This window comes from Scyliorhinus canicula, chromosome 12, assembly GCF_902713615.1.
Source record: "Scyliorhinus canicula chromosome 12, sScyCan1.1, whole genome shotgun sequence".
Taxonomy (NCBI): Eukaryota; Metazoa; Chordata; class Chondrichthyes; order Carcharhiniformes; family Scyliorhinidae; genus Scyliorhinus; species Scyliorhinus canicula.
The window spans coordinates 131873028-131898706 of record NC_052157.1 but is presented as its reverse complement, the minus strand read 5'-3'; the positions used below and the strand labels follow the sequence as shown (position 1 = coordinate 131898706).

Here is a 25679-nt window from a genome sequence, read left to right as displayed (position 1 = left end):
AAGGAGATGGAACTAATTTGAGAGCTTGTTCAAAGAGCTGCCAGAGGCATAATGGGCCAAATGGCCACCTTCTGTTACTGTATAATTTCAGTAGTATGCTGATTGGTCACATTTAAATGTGATGCCAAACTAACGGCCAGTAAAACCACAAAAATCAGTTCCTGAATTAAACAATGAGTTGGACAGGATGAGTTGCGGTAGAACAATAGCAAAGGAAACTGAATGCAGCCAATTGAAATGTGCTACGTAGAGGAAGAAAAATAGAGGACACATGCACTCCATAAATGGTATTCAACTAGCTGTCTTATGAAGCTGAAATAAATCTGTGTGTTGGTAGGCTCAATGCCAAACATTTCCAACCAATACAGAGCAGCCATCAACAACACCAATAGGATGTTGAACAACGTAACAGAAACAATAGAATATAAATCAGAGGAGGTAATGATTAAATCTTAAAATGCATTGGTCAGACTGCACCTTAAATATCTCCAGTCCTTTTTCCCAAGAAACAAGGGAAAATTTCAAATGGTGCAGGCAAATAAAGTTATGGGAAAATAGAAAAATGGGCTTTTCTGTGAGAGCCACCTGGGATCTTATAGAGGTCTACAAGGTTTGAGTAATTTCGAACCTGTTGACTTAGAGTAATACTTTAAATTAAACAAATTTAGGTGGTGTAGTTTTGATTAAGAGAAGGGTACTTCTAGATTATCAGGAAATGTTTGCCTACATAATTAAGGAAGATGAAGGTGGGGAATAATCTACCAGAAAGAATTGGGTGCTGAGGGGGGACTGGGATTTTGAGCTCTCTTGGGGCGGCTTTCTTGATCCATAATTGTTTGTCATCTTGTGAAATTCGCTGGTTCAGAATCAGGAAATGAACTTAATTCTGGCTGAAAATGTTCCACTGAGAAATGCACGCTGATTTCTGACTTTCAAAAGAAAACTTCACCGGGATCTGATGGCAGACATAAAAAATAACCCAAGAGCTGCGAACAGCAGGGGAAGCGATCCATTTAAGATTCAATTGAGTGTGGGGTGTGGGGAGGGGTGCAGACTGTCAACCCACTGAAGCGCCTGGACGGTCAGGAACCGGTGGGTTCCAAACCCCTGGCTCGGGCCAGAGAGTCGACAGGAATTAAGATTCACTAGCGTTCGGAGCGCAGCAGCTTCCTCATCTGAGGAAGGAGCTGCGCTCCAAAAGCTAGTGATTCGAAACAAACCTGTTGGACTTTAACCTGGTGTTGTAAGACTTCTTACCCCAAACCAGCACGGGAATCGCCACACCAGGAATTAAGAATGAGCAGGAGCGAAATGTTCCGCAATAAATAAATAAGATTAGAACGGGCGGCGGTGAGTCCAACAGCGGTGATTGAATTTTAAAGATTAAGAGTGCCTCACACTCCACCTCTCTTGCTGGCTGGTCGCCTGGCGGCCACTGATCAATCTGACACTCGGCAGCCAGGTTTCGACTTTGTTGATCGCTTTTTTTTTTCCCTGTGCGGAGGGAGGGGCCTGGGCGGGCTGCCGTCGCCGGGTTGAGTCAGCTCGGGGTGGCTGTGCTGGGAGGTGAGATTGGAGCAGGGCGGGCAGCAGGACCCGGCGGAAGAACAGCAGCAGGAGCCGGCCCGGCCAGGGAGTGCCCGAGGCCCCGGGGAGGAGACGGCGGACAGGCAGAGAGCGGGCGGCCCTGAGGAGAGCGATCGCGCGATTTTAGCCGCGGCGCCCAGGCCGAAGATGCTGGGCCGGGCCACGGCCGCCGCGGAGTGAGAGATGCCGATAGGCCGGCCCGCACCGCCGCTGCTGCCGCCGCCACCGCCTTCCCTCGTCTTTCTGCTCGGCTGCTGCTGAGAGCTAGCCGGCGGCCGGGCCTCCGCCTGCCCAGGCCCTTCGTCCCCTCCCCCTCCCTCCTATCCCTCAGCCCCGGTTCGTCTGTGCGCCCTCGGAGGGAGGCGGCGGGGTGGCGAGGCCGCCTCCTCAGTCCGGCCATGGTGAGTACAAGCCTCCCGCGGGGCTAAGGGCTCCCCCTCCCCGCGATAGCGCGCAGGCTGCGCTGTGGTGAAGTTGGCTCTAGGCCGCTCGGCTCAGCTTCAAACTTGAGATTTTTTTTGTGTCCCTTTCACTTGTTCAGTTCGCTTTAAATCTTCGCCGTCTTGCATTCACTTGTCCATTTGCCTCGCTCTCGGGGTCCGAGTTGTGGGAGTTTTGTTGAACCGAGAAAAGTAACATTAACCTGTTTTGGCAATTGTTTCAGAACAAATGTACACCCAGTACACTCCAGTGTTGCATTAGCCTTTGGCTTTCACTGTTCCAGATATCAAATTGGTATTTTTGTCTTTGCAGTGAACTAATACAAAGTATCGTAAAGTGTATCTCAACTGACTTGATAAATTACCAGTGAAGTATTTATTATAAACTTACAATGTTGCTGTAATAAATTAAATTGTCAGTCCAGTTCTTACAAATGGCAGTGTTTCATCATGGACACAATTTTTTAGTTTCTGCAGTGAATTCCTTTAGCACAGCGTGATGCCTCTCCAGTCACCACTTCTGTTCATGCCTTGTCACTATAGAATTATAACTTGCAGCACAGAGGGGAGGGGGGGGGGGGGGGGGTTGTTATGCTTAGTCCCACCCCCTTCCTTTTTATCTACAACCTGTAAGTTTTTCAGCATCCAAGTTTGCGCCCAACTCCCTTTTAAAATGATTTATGGGATCTGCTCCTATTACCTTTCAGGTAGTGTGCCAGGTACAACAGCTAATTGAAATGTTTTCTTCTCATTTTTCCTTCAGATCTTTTGCCAATGATTTTGAATCTGTGACTGCTGCAGTATGATTGCAAAATATTATGCAGGTCATTGTGATTGACTGAATAACATTTTAAAAGTTCTTTCACGCCATGTGGATGTTGCTGGCTGAACCATAATTGCTCTTGAGATGATGGTGAGGTACCTCTTGATGCTGTAGTCCCTTATGCCAACACTTCTGTTAGGGAGGGAGTTCCAGGAATTTGATCCAGCGACAGTGAAGGAATGGTGATGTAGTTCCAAGTCTGGATGGTGTGTTGCTTGGAGGGGAACTTGCAGGTGATGATACTGTCCCTATGTATCTGTTGCGCTTCTTTTAGGCGGCAGAAGTTGCAGGTTCGGAAAGTTGCTTTCAAAGGAGTCTTCGTGGGTTGCTGCAGTGCATTTTGTTGATGGTGTACACTGCTGCCATGCATCAGTGGTCTTTTGGAGGTGATGGATGGGGTGCCAATCAAGAAGACTACTTTATTCTGGATGGTGACAAACTTCCTGAATGTTGTTGGAGCTGCACTCATTGAGGCAAGTGGAGAGTATTCCATCACACTCCTGACTTGTGCCTTGTAAATGGTGGACAGATTTTGGGAGTGGTTAGTTACTTGCTGCAGATTTCCCAGCCTCTGACTTGTTCTTATAGTCACGGTATTTACATGGCTGGGCCAGTTCAGTTTCTGGTCAATGGTAACTCTCAGGCTGTTGATAGTGGAGATACCAGTGGTGATAATGCCATTGAATGTCAAGGTGAGATGTTAAATCTTCTCTTGTTGAAGATGAATCTCACAACTGTTGCAGTGCAGATGGAGGCCATTTGGCCCATCAAGTCTGCACCTGCACTCCGAATGAGTAGTTCACATAGTGCTATTCTCCTACCTTTTTCCCCATAACCTTTGCCGCACATTCTTCCATTTCCTTAATAGCCCAATTCCCTTCTGAATGCTTCAATGAATCCCCCTTCATCAAACACTCAGGCAGTGCAGTCCAGACATTAATTGCTCTCTGCATGATCAGCTTTTTTCCTTGTGTGGTTTTTTTCTTTTTGCCCGATTACTTCAAATCTGTGACTTTTCATTTTCGATCCTTCATTAGTGGGAATGGTTTCTCCCCATGTACTCTGTCCAGACTGCATCCACATAGAATATCTTGATCAAATCTCCTCAAACTTTTTTCCAAGGAAAACAGTTCCAGCTTTTCCAACAATCTTCATAATTGAAGTTCCTCATCCCTGGGACCATTCTTGTGACTTTTTTCTGCACTCCAAAGCCTTCACATCTTTCTTAAAATGCGACACCCAGAACTGGACACAATGTTCTATCTGTGGGCAAATGAGTGTCTTGTACAAGTTCAACGTAACCTCCTTACTATTGTACACTAGGCCCATATAACTAAAGCCTAGGATACCGTCTGCTTTATTAACCATGCACTCAACCTGTTGTGCCATCTCCAATGATTTATGCACATATACACCCAGGCCCCTCTGACCCTGCATCCTCTTTAGAATTGTCCTTTTTATTTTATAGTGCCTCTCATGTTCCTCCTGCCAAATGGAAGGACGGTCAATTGTGTTGTGCAAATGTTACTTGACACTTAAAAACAGCATTTGTTAGCAAGTGGTTGATGTTTGATGATATTCATATTTATCCAGTATTGCTCAGTATTAATGTAAGATCCATTCAAACAAGTATGGTCTATAATCCCCAGCAACCTGTTCACAACTGGGCAGTATTTACGCATCAGTACTGGTGTTGCCCATCTTAAATAACCAACTAAATTTTGAATACATTTATGCTACAACATTGTTGTAAAGTTGTCAGTGCTTTACACCAACACTGACTTTGCAACGTAAGCCAGGGGGAGGTGGTGTTGTATATCCATTGTGGCCACACACATGCTTCTGGAATGTTCTGAAGATTTTTGAAACTTTCTAATGGTTAATTTTAGTGCTTGGGGCAGTGTGGACCCTACAGCCTATACTTGCTAAACATGACATTTTTGTCATTGGGGGATAGGTACCACATATGCAGCAGTCCATTGAGTTTGGGATTTCGATTCTGATTCTTGTTTTGTAGTTTAAAGAGGAAACTCTCATTGGAATCATGTACCTTTTGGGATAGACTTGGATTTTGCCTTCATGCTTGTAACTTTTTTGTAAATATTTGATACTTGGTTGCAATATTTTTAATCTCTGAGTTTCCAGCCCTCTGCCTAAATTATGGTAATTTATTAGACTTAATTTCTATTTAAATTAATGCCAAAATATCTTTGGGCCCGATTCTTAATTTCATTTGATAATGTGCATGGTTTAAAAGTAACTGTCCTCTCTGGAATGCACATTCAAATGGATGCATTTACATGCCAGGATGTAAAAGGTGGATCGAAACTGCTTATGTTTTCTATTGCCATGAGGGCACTGTGAAATGAGTTCTGACCCAACGATTCCTGTGTGTGTTTGTTATAAAGTAGAAATCCATCATTAATTTGGCACAAATTGTTTCTCCATCTCTTCCTGTATTCCTTTTGTAATAGCTTTCAAATGTCTAGCTTATTCCATTTTAAATTATCCTCTGAGAAAATATATTGTGTAACATTTCTCTCCCTCCTTTTAGTAATGATCCTGCTTTCGGGCCAGCTCCCCGAGATCCCTAGAAGTGGCGAAGGAGGCCATTTGAGGCCATCGGATCCCGGCCCCGGGTCACTGACCGTGTGGAGTTTGCACATTCTCCACGTGTCTGCGTGGGTTTCGCCCCCACAACCCAAAGATGTGCAGGGTAGGTGGATTGGCCACATTAAATTGCCCCTTAATTGGAACAAAAATGAATTGGGTACTCAAACATTATATTAAAAATAACTTTGTTGCGACTGCACCCCCCCCCCAATAAATTTTCTAGCTTGCACTTCTGTACATTGAATTTTCCAGCACCTGTTTGCAATCTCCTGTATTGTTTTGCCCCGCCTACTAATTTGGTAGTATCTAAGTTCATGCCGTTTCCTTTTATGCCTATGTTTATATCGATAGAAAACAAAACAGATCCCTTGGGCCCACCATTCTTCACATCCCGTCAATCTGAATTAAACATTCTGCCACTCCTTTTTGCTTTTAACCTGTAGCCATTCTTCATGTTATGCACTGCAAGTCTGTGTCAATGTCATACAGTACACCTTAACTTCTGGGGCAGGCAGTTCATGTTAACTTGCCTTCTGAAATTCCATATATGCGGGTAATATCCAATCCTTCTTTATCGACTGTTAATTATTAAACAAAATAAGACCCATTAAATCTGTCAAACTTGTGTATTTAAGAGAAGGAGCTTTGCTGTACATCTGAGCATGTCTGACACTCACAAGACAAGAAACGTTGCTCAGCGCAGGCATTCCTGCGCTGATGAGTATAAACATTTTCAAGGATAAGTGGATACGGAGTGAGGTTTGTTCAGTTGTTGCAGATTTTGGAAGTACTTTTTTGAGGTCATGCTCTTTCTGCCAGTAACTAAGACCTTGAATTGAAAAGGAGGAAACATTGAGATAGACTGTCAGTACTCATTTAACAAGGCATTGTGACCGGATGAGGTACATCCAAGCGACATTGAAGGAAGTGAGAATGGAAATTTCAGTGTGGCTGGCCATAATCTTCTCGTCTTTTTTCCTTTTAAAAAAAAAGTTTATTAAAATTTTTCATATTAAACAAAACCATCCAAAACAATTAACCAAAATTACACCATAGAAGAAGGACAAACATGCAAAAACACATTAACTTTGACCCAAAAAATTAAGACTAAACCCCCAAACAGTTGATGGTGACTAGCTTCTTAAAAAGGGAAATTAATGGCTGCCATTTTAGATAGAACCCTTCGACCGACCCCCTCATGGTGTACTTAGAAAAGACATGAGGTCACCCACCCAAGCTGAAACAGAGGCGGAGTAGGAGACCACCACCCAAACAGAACTCTCCAGGCTGTCAATGAGATGCAGGCAAGAACATCTGCCTTCACCCTGACTGAAGCGAGACTGATACCTCAAATATGGCCACCAGCAGACATGGATCCAAACCAACACCGAGTACCTCTGATATGAAGGAAGGGGCCTAGAAGCTTACCAGCGTGGGACAAGACCAACATAGGAGAGGGGTTTGCCAGCCCCAGAGCAGTGCTCACACTTGTCCACTCCAGAGGAAAGATCACCGTAGTCAGATGCACCCTATGCACCACCTTGAATTGAATCAAACATTGTTGAGCGCATGAAGACATGTGATTGACCTGTGAAGGGTCTCATTCCATACCTCCCCATCCACAATGGGATCACTTCACCCTCCCTTTTCGTCCTCGTCTCACTCAACGGAGCTAACTCTGCTGAGAGTTAAATATGCCTGAAATCGTGCCCCCCCAACAAAAATCAGACGAGACCAAAGACAAAATCCTCATCAACAGGAAGAGGGTGGTGCCAAGGGAAAGTAGGGGAAAGCCTTGCGCAAAAGAGCGCAAATCTGAAAAGCTTGGAACCGGGCAGGTTTTCTCCGTCAACTTCTTAAAACTGGCAAACCTCCCTTCCGTAAACGATCACCACACCTCTCCAAACCCTTCTCTCCCCTGACTTAAAACATTAGAGATAAAGCCTGTTAGCAGAGAAAGGTGATTGTGAGATGAGGGCTAACAAAGACAGGGAACAGAGCTTGAAATGCTGCCTGAACTGCGTCCAAATTCTCGGGGTGGATGCCACCACTGGATTCAGGGGAAATCTCACCGGAGAGAATGGAACGATGCAGTAACTATTGCGCCAAGGCTAGAAACAGTGCAGGAGCTCGCTTCCATTTGTCCTCATGAAACATAACAATATATTCTGAATGTTCGCTGCCCAAGCCCTCTGTCTATCTCTTCAGAGCAAAACCCGGACCCCCAGATTACTTTGGCCAGGTGGAAAGGTAGTGGGCTCTCCTCCCCGGGGGGTTGACCGGGAAACATTCACTCTTGCCCAAGTTCTGCTTGGAACCAGAGAAGGAGCCAAAAATACTAAGCAGCTTCATTTGCTTGCCCGTAGAGGATACTGGGTCCGTAATATGGAGAAGTAGGTCAGCCGTGCAAAGGGGAACTCCTCCCCGATTTCTGCCAATCCATCTAGGAGAGGACCTCAGTGCTATAATGATCGATTATATTGCCAAAGCAAACAGGAGCAGAGACAGTGGTCACCCCTGTCTTGTGCCCCTATTCAACGGGAAGTAACCAGAATTTGCTGCATTTGTACCAACACTAGCAGTGGGAACACTATCCATTGGTTGAATCCAGGAAATAAACTCGTGGCCAAATCCGAACCTCGAAAGAATCTCAAACAGATATTTCCTCTCCCCTCTACCAAATGCCTTTGTGCTATCCAGGGAAATAACTACCTCCAGTTTGGGTACCAAGGAGGGGAAAGAGACAACGTTTAGCAGGTGACGTATCTTGGCCAACAATTGTTGACCCATATCCTCGTAGATTACCTCTGGTAGTCGGAGCTCCAGTTGCAAAGCCAATACCTTGGCAAGCAATTTAACATCCGCATTTAAGCGTGATGTAGATCGATATAACCCACACTCTATTAGGTTTTTATCTTTCTTGAGAATCAAGGTGATAGAGGCCTGTGTGAGGGTAGATGGCAACGACCTCCAGAATAAGGAATCATTAAACGTCCAGAATTAAAGGCACCAACTGTTCCAACTTCTTATAAAATTCAATGGGGAGGCCATCTGGGCCAGGGGCTTTACCAGTCTATATTAACCCAATGCATTTCAAAATTTCCTTTGGGACCAATAGGGATTCCAACTCATTGTTCCTCTCCACCTCCACCGCTGGGATGGATAAGCTGTCGGTCATGACCGATCCCTAGATAGGGGCTCTGATCTATAGAGACCCTGATAGAACAATTCAAAAGCTGTATTAACATGAGGGGCAGAGTCCAGGCTGCTGCTCCATTTGCATACCTGTACGATCTCCTGGGAAGCCACCTGCCATTTATCTGGTGAGCTAAAAGGTGACTGGCCTTCTCTCAATATTCATAAAACATGCCCCTCGGGTGTCGCAGCTGCTCTGTTAACAATTATTCAAATTATGTTTGCAGCTTTTTCCTACTTAACAACAGCTCTGGGTTTGGGGCAAGGGAGTACTGGTGGTCCACCAATGATGGAGCCCATCAACCTCTGCTGCTCCGCCCTTGCTGAGTTGGGGAAAAAAATGAATTGGGTACTCCAAATTAAATTTTTAAAAAATGTTCTGTTGCAAAAACACCACATTGGAATTCAAACTCTTAAGGTGAGTAAATACTCTCAACCTTTTCACTGGGCCATTCAATTCCCTGGCGTCTCAGGTGACCAAAAGAATTAATCTGGAGTCAACCATTTCCACCAAGAGAAATTGCTCAAAGGATACGTAAAAGGTATAGCAACCAGGCCAACCCAAAGTGGCCACCAAACCAAATTGAAAGATCAAAAAGAAAAATCTGCAGGTATCGTCAGCAAACAACCCCACCTCGGCCTCCAATACGAACACATCCAAATACGCATGCAAATAAAGTCAAAGCAAACACACATAACTATAATCTACTAACAAACCTAAACAAAGCAAAAGCTGTAAGGTCATTATCTATAAAACTAATATAATGAGCTGCAGCCAACCCTTCAAAACTTCTCCCATTAGCTAATGTTTAGGTTAGCAGGGAGGTTCCCACCTACAGTTAAGAAAACTGGTTACAAACAACAAAATACTAAAATCTGATAAAGCATTGTGCTCCGATAGAGAGCCATATTTTTTCACAACAATCTTAACAGAATCCCACATAAAAGTAAACCCAGACCCTAATCCGAAACTGAAATTTCAACTCCAACAAGATCAAGAAAATGCAGAAATAAACATGGAACCCCAATAATGCAACGATTGAACATGCCAGCCCTCAACACCCAAAAAAACGCAATCACACCGCACTCCAACTCGTTTTTCTTAACAAAGGAGTCCGCTTCTGCCGACACATCAAATAAATAACCCTTTCCATCGAAAGTCACTCTGGGTACTGAAAGCTGCACTGGGTACACCACACCGAACCAGACTCCAGCTTTGTACAGGGTGGCCTTGGCTTTGTTGAACGCAGCCCTCTTTTTCGCCAGCTTCGCTCCCACATCTTGGTAAAACCTGATGGCATGGCCTTCCCATTTAAAGTCTTGATGCTCCTTCACCCATCTCAGAACCCGCCCTTTCTCTTTGAAACTGTGGAATTTCACAATTATCGCATGAAGTGGACCCTCGGGGCGAGGCCTCTGCAGTGAGTATACGGTGAGTTTGGTCCAACTCCGGAGGGAATGTGAATGCACCCTTCCCAACCATCTTGCCTCTGCCATTTTCCCCACCGACGAGAGGCCTCCGATTCCGTCGACTGATTCCATTGTCGAATGTCCAAAGATGTGCGGGTTAGGTGGATTGGCCATGCTAAATTGCCCGTAGTGTCCTAAAAAGTAAGGTTAAGGGGGGGGGGGGGGTTATTGGGTTACGGGTATAGGGTGGATACGTGGGTTTGAGTAGGGTGATCATGGCTCGGCACAACATCGAGGGCCGAAGGGCCTGTTCTGTGCTGTATGTTCTACTGTCCACCTTTCCCCTGACCTTTCTGGGTGTGTCAATCATACAGGATCCTTATCACATTAATTATGTGGGTTTTCAAAAGGAAATACCTCCTGAAATTGAGAAAAGGGCAAAAAGTGCAGTACTGTAGCAGGAGCTGCCCCTTGCATGTCTTCTACATTACGCCACCGGAAGCCATCTTGAAAGTCCCAATCTTCCAGTTTTTTCTAGATTCGGAAGGTGCCTGAGGACTGGAAGATTGCAAATGTTATGCCTTTGTTCAAAAAAAGGGTTGTAAGGAAAGCCCCAACAATTACAAGTCTGTCAGTTTAAAATCAGTGGTGGGTATGATTCCAGAAGCAATTATTCAGGATGGAATTAGTAGTCACGTGGAAAAATGTAATTGATTTAGGTAGAGCAGCATGGATTTTTAAAGGAGAAATCATGTTGAACTAACTTTTGCTGGAGTTTTTTGCGGAGGTAACAGAAGGATCAATGAGGGTAATGATGTTGATGTGTGGTGCACATGGACTTTCAGAAGGCGTTTGATACTATGCCACAAAAGAGGCTTGTGAGAAAGGTTATAGCTCTTAAATTAAAAGGAACAATAACAATGGGGATACAAGATTGGCTGAATAATAGCCAATGGATATTTTTTGGTTTAAAGGGAGGTGTTCCGTCGGTATTGGGACCCTTGCTTTTCCTGATATTTATTAATGATCTTGATGTGCAGGGGACAGTTTAAAAGTCTGTGGATAACACAAAACTTGAAGTGGTGTAAACTGTGAGGAGGACAGTGTAGAACCTCAAAAGCACAGACAGTTTGGTGGAGTGGACAGATAGGTGGCAGATGAAATTACCAACCTAGCAAAATGTCCAAAGAGTGCTTAACAAGACCATTATCAAAGCATTTCTTAGCATCAAAATGAGCTACCAGGACAGGTGACCAATGCTTGGTCAAAGCAGTAGGTTTTAAGCAACACCTTCATGGAGGAGCCAGAGGTTTAGGGAGGGAGCTTAGGGACAAGGTGGCTGAAAGCATGGTTGACAATGGTGAAGTGATTGAAGTTGGTGATGCACCAGGTAGAATCATAGAATAGCCACAACACGAAAGGAGGCCATTCAGACGATTTATTTTGCTAGTGCTCTGCAACAGTAACTTGCCTAGTCCCACTTCCCCACCTTTTACCCAACGCTTTGCAAATTTGTTTCAGACATTAATCGTACACTTTGGATGGTCCACTACACTCATGGGCAGTGCATTCTAGATCCTAATCACTTGCTGCGTTTATAAGAAAAAAAGCTTTCAATGTCCCCATTACGTTTTATTCCCCATCACTTTTTCCTCTATCCTCTGCTTCCAAATCCTTCTGCCAGTGGAAACAGTTTCACTCCATCTACTCTGTCCAGATCCTTCATGACGCCCCGGCTTCTCCAATCTATTCTTATAACTGAATTGGCAAATCCCTAGAACTGTTCTTGTTAACCTTCTCTGCACTCTCTTTAGGGTGTGTAATCCTTCCATGCATATGGTGCCAAGAATTGAACACAGTACTGAGCTGATGCTGAACCAGTGTTTTATACAGATGTATCATATCTTCCTTACTTTTGTACTCTGGCTCTATTCATAAAACCTGTGAACTTAATTCTCACCCGACCCTGCAACCTTCAACGATTTATGCACTCCCAGGTCTCTGCTCCTGCACCCCTTTAGAATGTTGCACCCTCTATTTTACATTGTCTCTCCTCCTTCCTGCCAAAATGAATCACTTCTTCTCTATATTAAATTTAATCTGCCATTTGTTTTCCTTTTCCACCAGAATGTTATTTCGTTTTGGAGGTGAAGAGGGTTGAGTGCGTGGATAAAATTGAAAATGAGGAACAAAGTGAGGCAATATCAGACCAGGCTCTGATATAGTTCATAAAACTTTCAAATTTGTGTTTTTGGCAACATTTTGAAATTGTGCCCTTTAAAGCAGAGGTCTTAATACCAACTTCCATGAACTCCACTACATACCTTACATCTGTATGAAAAATGACCCTTCACCGCTACTGCTCTGTTTCCTGTCACTTGGCCAGACTTGTATCAATGCCTCAACTGTCCCTGTTACTCCAGGAGCTGTAACGTTTTTGACAAGCCAGCTATGTGATATTTTATCAAATGTCATTTGGAAGCCCATGTACACCAACCACATCAATCACAGCCCTCATCACCCTGCTTTGTTAACTCGGCAAAAAACTCAAGCAAGTTAGTTAATTTTCGCTTGACAAATCTGGCTTCCCTTAACTAATCCTTATTTTTCCCAGTGTCTGTTAACTTTGTCCCGAATTATCATTTCTGACAGCTGTTGGAATTTGAGAGTGCAGAGACCTTGAGGGCACCTAACTCTACAATACATTACAGAGGTGAAGAGGGTTGAGTTCATGGAGAAAATTGAAAATGAGGATGAAATTGAGGCAATATCAGACCAGGCTCCAATATAAATTGGCAGGACAAGGGTGATGAGACAAGTGGATAAGGCAGCAGAGTTTTAACGAGCACATGTTTATGTAGAATGAAAAAAGGAAGGCTGGCCAGGAAAGCATTGAAATAGTCAAAGTAATTAAGGCAAAACTTCTGTGTTGTTGAAATCCTAATCTGAGGCAGAGTAGGAGTAGGACAAAGGTTACAGTGGTAGGAGTAGGCAGACTTTGTGATGGAGTGGATTTATGACCAGAAACTAATTTTGCTGTCAGATACAACACCAAGGTTGTGAACGGTCCAGCTTGGTGTCAGACAGTTCTCAGATAGAGGGATAAAAATTGTAGCTCAGTGATGGGGGTTCGTGGCGAGGACAGAGGCTTCGATCTTTGCATTTGATCAATGCCAGTGATGGTTGTTTTTTGAGTTATATAATTAGTCAGTGGCATCGTTGGGTTTATTTAGTGTATAGAGGGAAGTAAAAATCATGCCTAAAAATAATACACTTTCATATCATGCACAATATGGTTCCTTTATGACGCTCAATTTATAATCTCGAATTAATCTCAATATTATTTACAAAAGGTGACCACTCCTACAGTCCAAATTGCTCTCTGCAGACCCAACCTGAGTATCAAACAGGTATGGTACTCCAGCAGAACATTTGTTCTGTTCCAGTGGACATAGTTTTAACAGTTCACGATCCTTTGGTTATGTTTGACACCGCCATTCACGCTTTCTGCACCTATGTTATGATTTACTGACTTATTAGTTTGACAGCTTGGCCTTCATCACAAAGAAGGATTGTGAAATGTTCAAGCTTTGTTGACTGGAACAGTGTAAATGTCCTGCAGTAACACACAATGCCATTTCAAATGCATTGGGGCTGCAGGGAAAAATTTGAACTATGAGTGCTTGCCACCTTGTGTAAATAATCACCAAGACCTGAAGTGAGAAGTTAATTATATTTAAATAACTTTTTGTTCCCTTCTTTATCTTATTTTTCTTTGGTACATTACCATCTCAAGTAACATTGATTTTAAATGGGTGGAAGACAATTCCCCAAAATGTAGATTAAAAGTCTTTGAAATCCTTTTTTTTTAAAGAAAAAGGAATTTGGCTTATCCAGTTGGTGTAAACCAATGGTACTGATTTGTAGAGAACAGTGGGTAGAATGATTACAAAATATTCTGAGATTGCAAGATATTCTCTGAAGAGTTCTGTAAAGTAATAACTTTGGTCTATGTTTTCTGCCTGAACCCAATTGAATTTACTGAAACTCTCCCCAGGAAAAATATCAACAGACGTTTGGGAAAGTTTTAAAAAAAAAAACCATTTTTTCTATAGGCACATTAAATAATTCTCATTGTTGCAATTCCCGAGACCCTTTAATCAATTTATAATATGTTGCTTATTTTGACTCAAAACTAGACATATTACATATTGCTGAAAAGAGTGATATGTTGCCGAAGCTTTTGGTCTTGCATGCATCAGGACAAACAAAAGAATTTCAAATGGTCACAGCATTTTATACTGCAGGAGTAAAAGATGCTGATTGTTTGGCAAGTCTCCTCTGGCTGAGGCATTGCCATTGAGAAAGTAATAGGGAGCTGGCTACAAGCTTCCCAAGCTCCTGGGTATTTTTAAAACAAAAAGTGCATATTCCTTTTATTTGCAGAGGACGGGTCCCTATATATGAATTTCTCCTGTATAAATTGTGATTGTTTGATATTTAGCTTCAGCAGCATCTTTCTCATTTCAACAATATTCAACCTGTACTACTATATGACTGTTCGTTTGGGAACCAGAAATGCCAGATTTCAGAACGGGTTTAATTTTGACAGGTGCAATGCAGTACAGTATTTGCTCCCAGGAAGGACACCATTTCTGCAAGTTTTTAGGGTCTACTGAGAAGTAATTGTGCTTTAAGGTGTGACTCTCATTAAAGACAAGTGCTGAAAATGTTTAATACTCGAGGATCCCTTTTTAATATCAGAAGCTACAAGCACAAAGAGATCTGTCATAGGACCCTGAAACATTTATCCTTTTTAATATCCTGCTTCCTGCTTACTTTTGGTAGTTAACAGACTATGTCACCATGTTAGTAAGATGCATTATAAAATCTATTGGGTGGCACAGTGGTTAGCACTGCTGCCTCACAGCGCCGGGTTTGATCCCAGCCACAGATCACTGACCTTGTGGAGTTTGCACATTCTCCCCATGTCTGCATCGGTCTCACCCCCACAACCCAAAGATATGCAGGTTAGGTGGATTGGACTAGCCCCTTAATTGAAAATTTTAAAATAAAAAAAAATAGATAAATTAAAACTATTGCTGAAAAGGTATTTTAAATCCAAATAGCAAACTAGTTAAGATTGCAAACCAATTTTGTTGTTGATACTGTCTTGTGTTAAATTGTAAAAATGGACATATGAAAAGGATATTTTTATTTCTCCTGTATATTAGGTAATTGTACAATTTGTTAGAATTCCAATCAGTCTTTGGCTTCAATGTCTATATATAGCAACCTGGCAGTCGCTTATGTATTTAGTTACTGGTGCAGTCGATATTCGGCTCAAAACATATCCGCTATTACAGATGAAAGCCTTTGTTTCGATATTCCATTGAGTAGACAGGCCTATTCTGCCCATGTCATGATTGCAGAACTTCATTAGATGTATCTCTCAATTGAACTAATTGACAACAACTGGCTTTGTTCTCTGCAGAGTTCTTTTGCTGTAGGAATTCACCGTCTGATGACAAATGGATTTTGACTTGGCATATATGTATCTGTCTGGAAGCTTTCTTAGGTTTAAAATATGCTTTTATTTATTTCCTTTGTTCCTGGTCGAGTGTTTTACAAAATACTGTACCAATGGATATTTCAGTAGCATGCTCTCAATTTACCAATTCTTTTGAAATCTTCTGGAGAACGGTGAAAGATTTCACGGGCAAATAAATAAATCTGTGTTACTATGAGGCACTCCACTAACTCTCATATTAATGAGAAATAGATATGCTCCATTATTTGCTTTGCCTTTGATTCAATTAATCTGTTAATCACCTAATTTTTAGCTTAAGTTACTGCTGTTTTTGCAATCATAAAGCTTTGATGACATCCCATAAGGTGCACAGTGGTACAAGTTTATTTTCAGTGCTTATTACTACATTAGCTGATATCGAGCATATGAAAGCACATAGGGATGGTGGACTTGATGTCAGAGTAGTTTTGGTGCTGCAGAGAGACAAACTGGAGAACAGTTAATCAAAAATTAAAACAAAACTCTGCAATACTCAACAGTTCTCACTAAAGTTCGTCCCCATGAAGCATTAACTTTGATTCTCTTCACAAATACTGCCTGACCTGTGATATTTCCAGCATTTTCTGATTTTAGATTTCCAGCATCCGCAGTATTTTGTGGTATTTAATCTGATGATAGTTGTGGGTGAATGGTAAAATTCTGTCATTTTAGCTGAAGTTGAAGGGTACTTAACGAACCCATGCATTTTTAGGGACAACCAACACCGATTTATTCAAAGGATGTCATGTTCAACAAAGTTAATGGACTCCTTGAATAAATAATTGATTAGATAAAGGGTGGTATCGTTATAGTGTATTTGGAGTTTCAATTGTTTGAAATGGAGTCTCAAGAAGCTCTTTAAAAAAAAATCTAGGCTTGTTGTATAAAAAGGGTTGCAGTAGCATGTGTAGAAGATTGTTTAACAGACAGCAAACTAATGTGGGCTAAATTAATGTTTCTCAGACTGGAGCAGGGTTGGTCGCAGTGAACTGCAGGAATTATTGTTGTGCCCAGTTTGCAATTCATAGACATTGATGGTTGGGACTTGGCACAAGGGAAGTCATCTCGTAATTTGCAGGTGATCGGAAAGTAGGAAGTTTAACAAATGTTAAGTGCGGTTGTAAAGAAAACTTGTTGAGGAATGGGTGGAAAGTGCAATTTAATATAGATGTTTGATGTAATGTATCTGTGGAGGTAAAAGCAAGGAATAAAAATTTAAAATTAAAGAAGGATGCTGCAGGGCATGGATAAACAGAGAAACAGGGGTTAAAATATCTCATTTTAAAAGTGCAAGTACAGGTAGATTAAACAATTGAAAGCGGCCAGTAGAATTAACATAGGCAGTTAAAAGCCAACCCCATTGCTGTGGGTCTGGTGTCACCTACAGGCCAGACAAGGCAAGGATGTTGAGTTTCCTTCCTTAAAGGACATTATTGAGCCAGATGAGCTGTTTTTACAACAATCAGTGATAGTTTCCTGGATCACCCACCGCTGCTGAGACCAATTTTGATTCCAGATTTATTAACTGAATTTTAATTCCACCTGCTACCCTGGTGGGATTTGAACCTGTGTCCATAGAGCATAGCATGGGGCCTCTGGACTTCCAGTCCAGTGACATTACCACTACACCTGTGATTCACCAAGTTGATGCCAGGGATAGAAAATATAGTTATAAGAAGAGATTTGAGATACTGGGACTATTCTCTTTGGATCAGAGGCGGCTAAAAGGCAACTTAATAGAAACTAAATAATTCAGGATTTTAATATGGTGAATAAGACTCCTTTCTCTGGTTAAGGTAATAGCGATTGAGTGGTCATCAATTAATTATTTCAATATTCGTTCATGGGATGTGAGTGTCACTGGCCAGACCAGCATTTATTGCCCATGCCTGATTCCCCTTGTAGGTGATGGAGAGCTGCCTCCTTGAACTGTTGCAGTTCACTGTCAGAAAAAATGGAGAACGAAGTTGGGAGAAAAAAACGTCTTGTGAAATATTACTGCAATTTTGCTATGGCATAGGGCAAAAAACCACTTCATCTTTTGCAAATAAATTAGGTAAATATTTGATGTGGAAGAACATGGTTATGGGAAGAGAGCAGTGCACTTAAATTTAATTTCGGATTGTTTGAGCAAGCAGGCAGTACAGACACACTCTCCAAATGGTAAAATTCTCTGGTTTTAATATATAAAAATATAATGGGCACTTTTCCTTACCTTGCAATAGATTAATCTATGCCTGCTTTGAACATAGAACATAGAAAAATACAGCACAGAACAGGCCCTTCGGCCCACGATGTTGTGCCGAACCTTTGTCCTAGATTAAGAACAAATTAATCTACACCCCATCATTCTACCGTAATCCATGTGTAGCAAGATCTGGACAGCGTTCAGGCTTGGGCTAATAAATGCCAAGCAACATTTATGCCACACAAGTGATAGGCAATGACCAACTCCTCTTCATGTTTAGCAAAATTGCCATGACCGAATCTCCTTCCATCAACATTCTGTTGACCAGAAACCTAACTGGGACAGTTACAAGAACGGTCAGAGACTGGGTGTTTTGAAATGAGTGTCTCCACACCTGGCTCCTTAAAGCTGTTTCACTATCTGTAAGGCATAAGTCAGGAGTATGATGGAATATTCTCCACTTGGATGAAAAGTACAACTCAAAACAACATTCGAAGCTTGACACCATCCAGGAAAATACAGCTCACTTCCTATTTGTGACCTCAATCATTCCCTTCTTCCACCATAGGCACACTGTGGCAGCAGTGTGTGTGTGTCATCTGCAAGATGCACTGCAGCAACATGACACGGCTTTGTCTTGGACCCTACACGTTCACAACATTTAATGCCTAAAATGATACAGGAGCAGTTGCATGCAAAAACTGACAAGTTCCCCTCCATGTCACATTCCATGTTGAATTGGAAATATATTGCATTCCTTCACTATTGGCTGGTTCAGAATCCTACCGTACAGCTCTTTGGGAGTACCCTTGCCACATGGCCTACACCAGTTCAGGAACGTGACTCACTACCACCATCTCAAGTCCATCTAGGGAAGGGCAATGAATGCTGTTCCTGTTGATAATGCTCACATCCCATGGATGAATTAAAAAAGTCTTGCTGAATCAACAAAGAAAACTGAATTTAGTATGATGTTCTGACGTTTGTGGGAATGTTGCCACAATGTTACACTCTCCTACTGCATTTTGGAAGCTGGTCAGATGAGTTTTTAAATAAAAAAGAAATCCTTGTATTAGATTTACTGTGCTGGAGTATAAGTTGGTTGCTTAATTGATTTTAGTAAACATTTTCTTTCACTGTGGTCTTCTACATGAGTGAGCCAGTCATGAATGCATGTGATGCAGACTTTCTTGTTTATATTTGTAGTTAATGAATACTGAGGGCATTATTAGAACTCTGACTTTTATTGCATCTATTTGCACTCGTGTATCGAACCTTGCAGTTCAGTAATTAAATATTCAGTTGTAGAAATTATGTTCCAGATTTGAAATGATCACAATTTTAATTTTAAGATCTGATGATGGAGTGTCAAGTTGAAGTTAAACATCATAATAAGGGTGTGAGATTGCTGGAGGTCACAGCACTGTTCCTGCCTACTCATTTCCAGAAAACAGTGTACAGGCCAAAGTCCTATTATGGTGATTATATAATTAATGAAATACGCTGCTCTGAATCCATTTGTAACCTGCTTTTATATGTGGCAAGACTAAAAACGTTTTCATTCCAACATTATTCTACTTCAGAACTACTTCTTTGGGTTCTGAAGCAGAGTCACATTGGACTCCAATATTAACTCTGTTTGTCCCTCCATAGATCCTGCCAGGCCTCCTGAATTTTCCAGCATTTAAAAAAAATCTAATCTCCTGCATCTGTAATATTTAGCTTTTATTAAGAAGAAGATGTCGATGGGATTAGATGAGGAGGTGTTGGAAAAAGCTTTTGGGGAGCAGGAACAGCTGGCCGGGCCAAATAGCTTGTTCCTATGATGAAATTGCTTTGTGGTAATTAGCAACATAACACCTATATTGGCGGCACGGTGGCACATAACAGAGGAATGAGGAGCAGGATGGGAATTCAGACTCTCGAGCCTGCTCCACCATTCAATACGATCATGGCTAATATCCTCAACTCCACTTTCCTGCCTGTTCTCCATAACCCTTCAACCCATTATTCATTAAAAATTTGTCTACCTTGTCCTCAAATTTACTCAAAAGTCCCAGCATCCACTGCACTCTGGGATAGTGAATTCCACAGATTCATGATCCTTTGAGAGAAGTAATTTCTCCTCATCTCTGTTTTAAATCAGCTACCCCTTATCTTAAAACTTGTGACCCCTCATTCTAGATTGCCCCACAAGAGGAAACATCTGCTCTATGTCTACTTTGTCAATACCATTTATCATATATACCCTCATTCTTCTAAATGCAAGAGTGTAGGCCTAAACTGCTCAATCTCTCTTCAAAAGTCAAACCCCTCATCTCTGGAATCAATCTAATGAATCTCCTTTGAACTGCCTCCAATCCCACTGCATCCCTCAAGTAACGGGACCAAAACTGTACACAGTACTCCAGGTGTGGTCTCACCAATTCCTTATACAGTTGCAGCAACACCTCCCTACTTTTATACTCTATTCCTTTAGCAATAAGTTTCATTTGCCATCCTTATTATCTGCTGTAACTGTATTCTAGATTTCTTGCACGAGGACACCCAGACCCCTATGTGCGAAGCATTCTGAAGTTCATTTCCGATTAGATAATACATTGTGTCTTCATTTTTCCAACCAAAATGGATAACCTCGCACTTATCCACGTTAAACTGCATCTGCAAAATTTTGGCCCGCTCAGTAACCAATCTATATCCAAATTTGTAAATTTCTTATTTCCTCATTGCAACTTAATATCCCACCTATTTTAGTGTCATTTGCAAATTTGGCAATAGTGCCTTTATCTCCCGACATCCAAATCATTAATATAGATTATAAATAGACTCTCGTTAGCACTGCCACCTCACAGCGCCAGGGACCCAGTTTGTTTCTGCAACATAATTGTGACGGACATTGTGTGTTGGCTGTTTGAGGATGTGCTTTCATAACTGGGTTTCAGAGGCACCTGCCTCCTTCCATTCTTTCGACGGCTCCCAGACACTAAACCTGATGGTGTGAAAACTGTGACCTGCTCAGGCCCAACATCTTTACCACCACTTAATACCACCAATTATTACCTTTGCTACGTCACTAGCATCTACCTTCACCTGATCATTGCTGTTGCTGAAATATTTATCTATGTTTTCATTATTAAGGGGCAATTTAGCATGGCCATTCCACCTACGCTGCACATCTTTGGGTTGTTGGGGTGAGACCCACACAGATACGGGGAGAATATGCATACTTCACACGGACAGTGACCCGGGGCCGGGATCGAACCCGGGTCCTCAGTGCAGTGAGGCAGCAGTGCTAACCACTGCATCACACTGCCGCCCTTTATCTATGTTTTTATTACCTCTCTTGTTCCTGCTGAGTTCTACTTGCAAATTGTAGGTTGTCCAAAACTGTGCTGCCTGTGATCAATGAACTGCTATGTTTGTTTCCCTCTTATTCCTGCATTCTCCAACTTTCATTGGCTTCCTATCTGCCTACACATCATAAGAACATAAGAATTAGGAGCAGGAGTAGGCCATCTGGCCCCACGAGCCTGCTCCGCCATTCAATGAGATCATGGCTGATCTTTTGTGGACTCAGCTCCACTTTCCGGCCCGAACACCAAAACCCTTAATCCCCTTTATTCTTCAAAACACTATCTATCTCTATCTTAAAAACATTTAATGAAGGAGCCTCAACTGCTTCACTGGGCAAGGAATTCCATAGATTCACAACCCTTTGGGTGAAGAAGTTCCTCCTAAACTCAGTCCTAAATCTACTTGCCCTTATTTTGAGGCTATGCCCCCTAGTTCTGCTTTCACCCACCAGTGGAAAAAACCTGCCCGCATCTATCCTATCTATTCCCTTCAAAATTTTATATGTTTCTATAAGATCCCCCCCCATATCCTTCTAAATTCCAACGAGTACAGACCCAGTCTACTCAACTTCTCCTCATAATCCAACCCCTTCAGCTCTGGGATTAACCTAGTGAATCTCTGCACACCCTCCAGCGCCAGTACGTCCTTTCTCAGGTAAGGAGACCAAAACTGAACACAATACTCCAGGTGTGGCCTCACTAACACCTTATACAATTGCAGCATAACCTCCCTAGTCTTAAACTCCATCCCTCTAGCAATGAAGGACAAAATTCCATTTGCCTTCTTAATCACCTGTTGCATCTGTAAACCAACTTTTTGCGACTCATGCACTAGCACACCCAGGTCTCCCTGCACATCTTCAAACTATTCATGGGCAAAGGCCAAAGCCTGGTTGGGAGTAGAGCCAAGTTTCTGGACAGGGACTGAGGGCGTCAGTTGGGAGTAGTGATCAGATTGAGGAGCATAAACAGGGCGGGGGGTGGAGTTCAGCCCGGGTGGCAGGAGCGGATGTAGTTGGAAGTTGGGGTTGGAAGTTCGGAGTTGGGAAAGCCAAGTTCTCGGCTAGTGCGAAGGGAAGCAGAAGTGTGATTCCAGTTGGCAAAGGGAGCAGCTTATGGCAGCAGAAAGATTGGTTTAGTTTCTGGGTAAGGAAATGGAGCAAACTTGTGCTCATCAGCACAAGTTAGCAAAGTCTATGAGCAATGCTTATAAAAAATATAGCAATACTAAAATGTATTTAAAATAAATCATTACAATGAATGTAGCTGATTAATTGGGTGCTTTTATTTGGCCTGCAAAGCAGGTTTGACTGGAGGTGCGAGACACACCTGGGAAGATTTGTCTACTGGGTTAAAATATGCTAATAAATTGGAGATGGTTATTTAAAAAGGCTATAACTGACAATGCAATAGGTGGTGTTATAGTGTGAGAAATGGATGAACTAACTGCTGTGAAATGATCATGAGCAAAATATAGATGAAAAAGGAAGCAAGGTGAATATGTTAAGGAAATGTGTTCTATATGCAAAACATTTTTACTGATATATCCTAATATCCAGATATTACCGTTGGTACATATGCCTTGACTTTGTATCTGGAAATCCCCATTTGAGTTCTTGATTTTCTTCCGGCTGGCAAAATAAACTAAATGGAGCCCATGTATTGCCCCAAGGCCATAGTGAATTGAAGAAACAATCCTGTGTGCAAACATTTTTAAGTTCAGTCTTGTAGTTAATCCTGCTCAAGCTCTGTGCACGAGTAAACATCGTTCCGACCTCCACCGCCTGATTTTAATTTTCATTTCAAATAGTCAGTAAAAAAACTGCAAAGGTGCTATAAATAATTGATAGTTCAAGTAGCATCTGAAAAGGGAAAAAAACAAGTTATAAGTACTAAGTATCAATTTTTTATTAGAACTTTTATTTTCATATTTTTCTAATTAAGGGACAATTTAGCGTGGCCAATCCACCTGCCCTGCACATGTGTTGTGGGGGTGAGACCCATGCAGAAACAGGGAGAATGTGCAAACTCCACATGGATAGTGACCTGGGGCCGGGATTGAATCCGGGTCCTCAGCGCTGTGAGGCGCAGTGCTGACCACTGCCCCACTATGCCACCCTAACGTTTCAATAGAACTGACAACAATTGGCTGTAATACAGACTTATTTGCAAGTTACTCTTTGTTACTTCACATTATTCTGAATGTGGCCCCGTCTGATGTTTAAGTTGGACCCTGCTGAGTAGAGATTTTATCAGGCTGGAAATGGGAGGAGGGCTGATTTGGCAAGTTAAAGTAAACATTGAGCGTTTTTTCTGCCAATGTTCTCAAATGTTTGTGATTTTTGACTGTTTTAGCTATATGACTGATTCTATATGAAATCAGTGTGACTTCTGGTAAGAATTTTGATTTGCTGATCTTTGTAAGTTACAAGCACGATTAATGTTCATATTCTGGATTTTTGTGCATCATTTAGTGTGATCTTTCTTTCGTCTTGATCTCGCTGTCATCTGTTTTTTTATATTGTACTAGTGCAACAAAAAAGTTCTGATTGGCACAGTGTATTTAATGCAGATGAACAAAACTATGAATTTGAGGAAATCTTCCCACGGTAGCACAATGGTTAGCACTGTTGCTTCACAGCTCCAGGGTCCCAGATTCGTGTTCCTGCTTGGGTCACTTTCTGTGTGGAGTCTGCACGTTCTCCCCGTTTCTGCGTGGGTTTCCTCCTAGTGCTCCGGTTTCCTCCCACAGTCCAGAAAGACATGCTTGTTAGGTGAATTGGACATTCTGAATTCTCCCTCGGGCGCCTGAGTGTGGCGACTAGGAGATGTTCACAGTAACGTCATTGTTAATGTAAGCCTAGTTGTGACAATAATAAAGATTATTATTATTATTCCCCATACCATTGTAAGTGGCCAAAGTCCACAAAGGACCATAGGCATTTCTCTCCATTAGATGGAGACAGCTAGTTATTTGGCTTGAGGGGCGCCATTCCACAAGTGTTGGGCAATGTGAGGTTGCATGCTCCATGAACTACCACAGCCAGTACAGGGATTGAATCTGTGCCATTGACATCATTCTGCACCACACTCTAATCATCTAGCCAACGGAGCTAACCAGCCCCCACAAATCAACAGATAATGATATTCGTTCTTGTGACAAATTTAACCAATCATTTGTTTTGCAGGTTTACTTGACAGGAACTATGTTTTCTATCCATCCACTTGAGAACTTGAAGGTATACGTCACCAACCGTCCTCCCCTTGTGGTGTTTATGATTAGTGTCAGTGCAATGGCCATAGCTTTCCTGACGTTGGGTTACTTCTTTAAAATAAAGGAAATCAAGTCTCCAGAAATGACTGAGGTATTGTTTTTCATCTCCCTTAATGGCATTGAAATGTTTCTCAAAAATGTTTGTACTGATAAAGTTCTAGATTTATACAAGACTAGAGATGACTTTACATCGTGATTTCTAAAGGCTGGTTCCAATGCAATTGTACGGGCAAATTGGTTCTGAAATCTGTGTAAAGGATGTGTCTATTCTGCTTTGGTGGTGGTGGGGAGGCATTGTGCAGGATAAAACAACTCAATTTAGAAACTTTGGTGTCTGCAAATCAACAAAACTATGCTTTCACACGTTTAATTTGTTAAATATACCTATATTATAATAATCCATAATAGTTTAAAGTATAAACAACCTTTTATGCTGGTCGCAAATGCTGGGTTCTAGAATCCTCCCAGTCTTTTACACCCTCTTCTCTGACCCATATTAAACCATCATTTGACCCGTTGGAGGCTTGTGTCAATAAAAGCACAAACTAAATTTGATGCTGGGTCTTGTTCTTGATAGCATTAAGCAGTTGGCTATTTGTTGTAGCATAGTGCAATCCAGCGATTTTTGTTAAGCCTTTCATGCATGTGCACTAAATTGGATGACTACTCTGTCAAGTTGACAACAAAATAGTCGCGGATGTGAGGAAAACATTTTAAATAGAAAGACCTTGTGTATCTATAGCACCTTGCATTTCTGAGTACTTTGCCACAAATTAATCATTTGTGAAGTTTAGCCCCAGTTGTGATGTCGGGAAATGTGGCTATCAATTTGCCTGTAGCACCGGCCCCGGGTCACTGTCTGTGTGGAGTTTGTACATTCCCCCGTGTCTGCGTGGGTTTCAATCCTGCGCAGGTTAGGTGGATTGACCACACTCAATTAATCCCTTAATTGAGAAGAAAAAAAATTGGGTTCTCTAAATTTAAATTTAAAAATTGCCCGCAGCAAGGCCCCACAAACAAACTTCTCTTTTGATAATGTTGATTTTACGAATAAATGTTGCCTTGGGAACCATGCAAACTCCCTCTGCTTCATCCAAGAGTGCTATGGGATCTTTTACATTTAGCAGAGCGGGTAGATGAGATCCAAATTGAATGTCTCCTCCAAAAGGCATTGTAACTAAATGGTTTTGATTACATCTGATGCTAGTGTTGGTGAGAAATTCTTTT

General features: G+C 42.0%; 1 protein-coding gene across 3 annotated transcripts in view; it reads left to right on the top strand.

Annotated features, from left to right (window-relative positions):
* Positions 1–1529: 1529 nt before the first annotated feature.
* The window catches only part of tmem248 (transmembrane protein 248), a 43297-nt gene continuing 19147 nt past the window's right edge, over positions 1530–25679 (top strand). The window contains exons 1-3 of one of the 3 annotated variants that reach the window (XM_038814151.1): positions 1530–1988; positions 2791–2940; positions 24367–24543. In XM_038814151.1, coding sequence (XP_038670079.1) covers positions 2935–2940; positions 24367–24543 — 183 coding nt within the window. In that variant the 5' untranslated portion in view covers positions 1530–1988; positions 2791–2934. Of the gene's footprint in view, positions 1989–2790; positions 2941–24366; positions 24544–25679 lie in introns of those variants that run through there. The other 2 variants (XM_038814152.1, XM_038814149.1) reach the window with 2 other exon arrangements.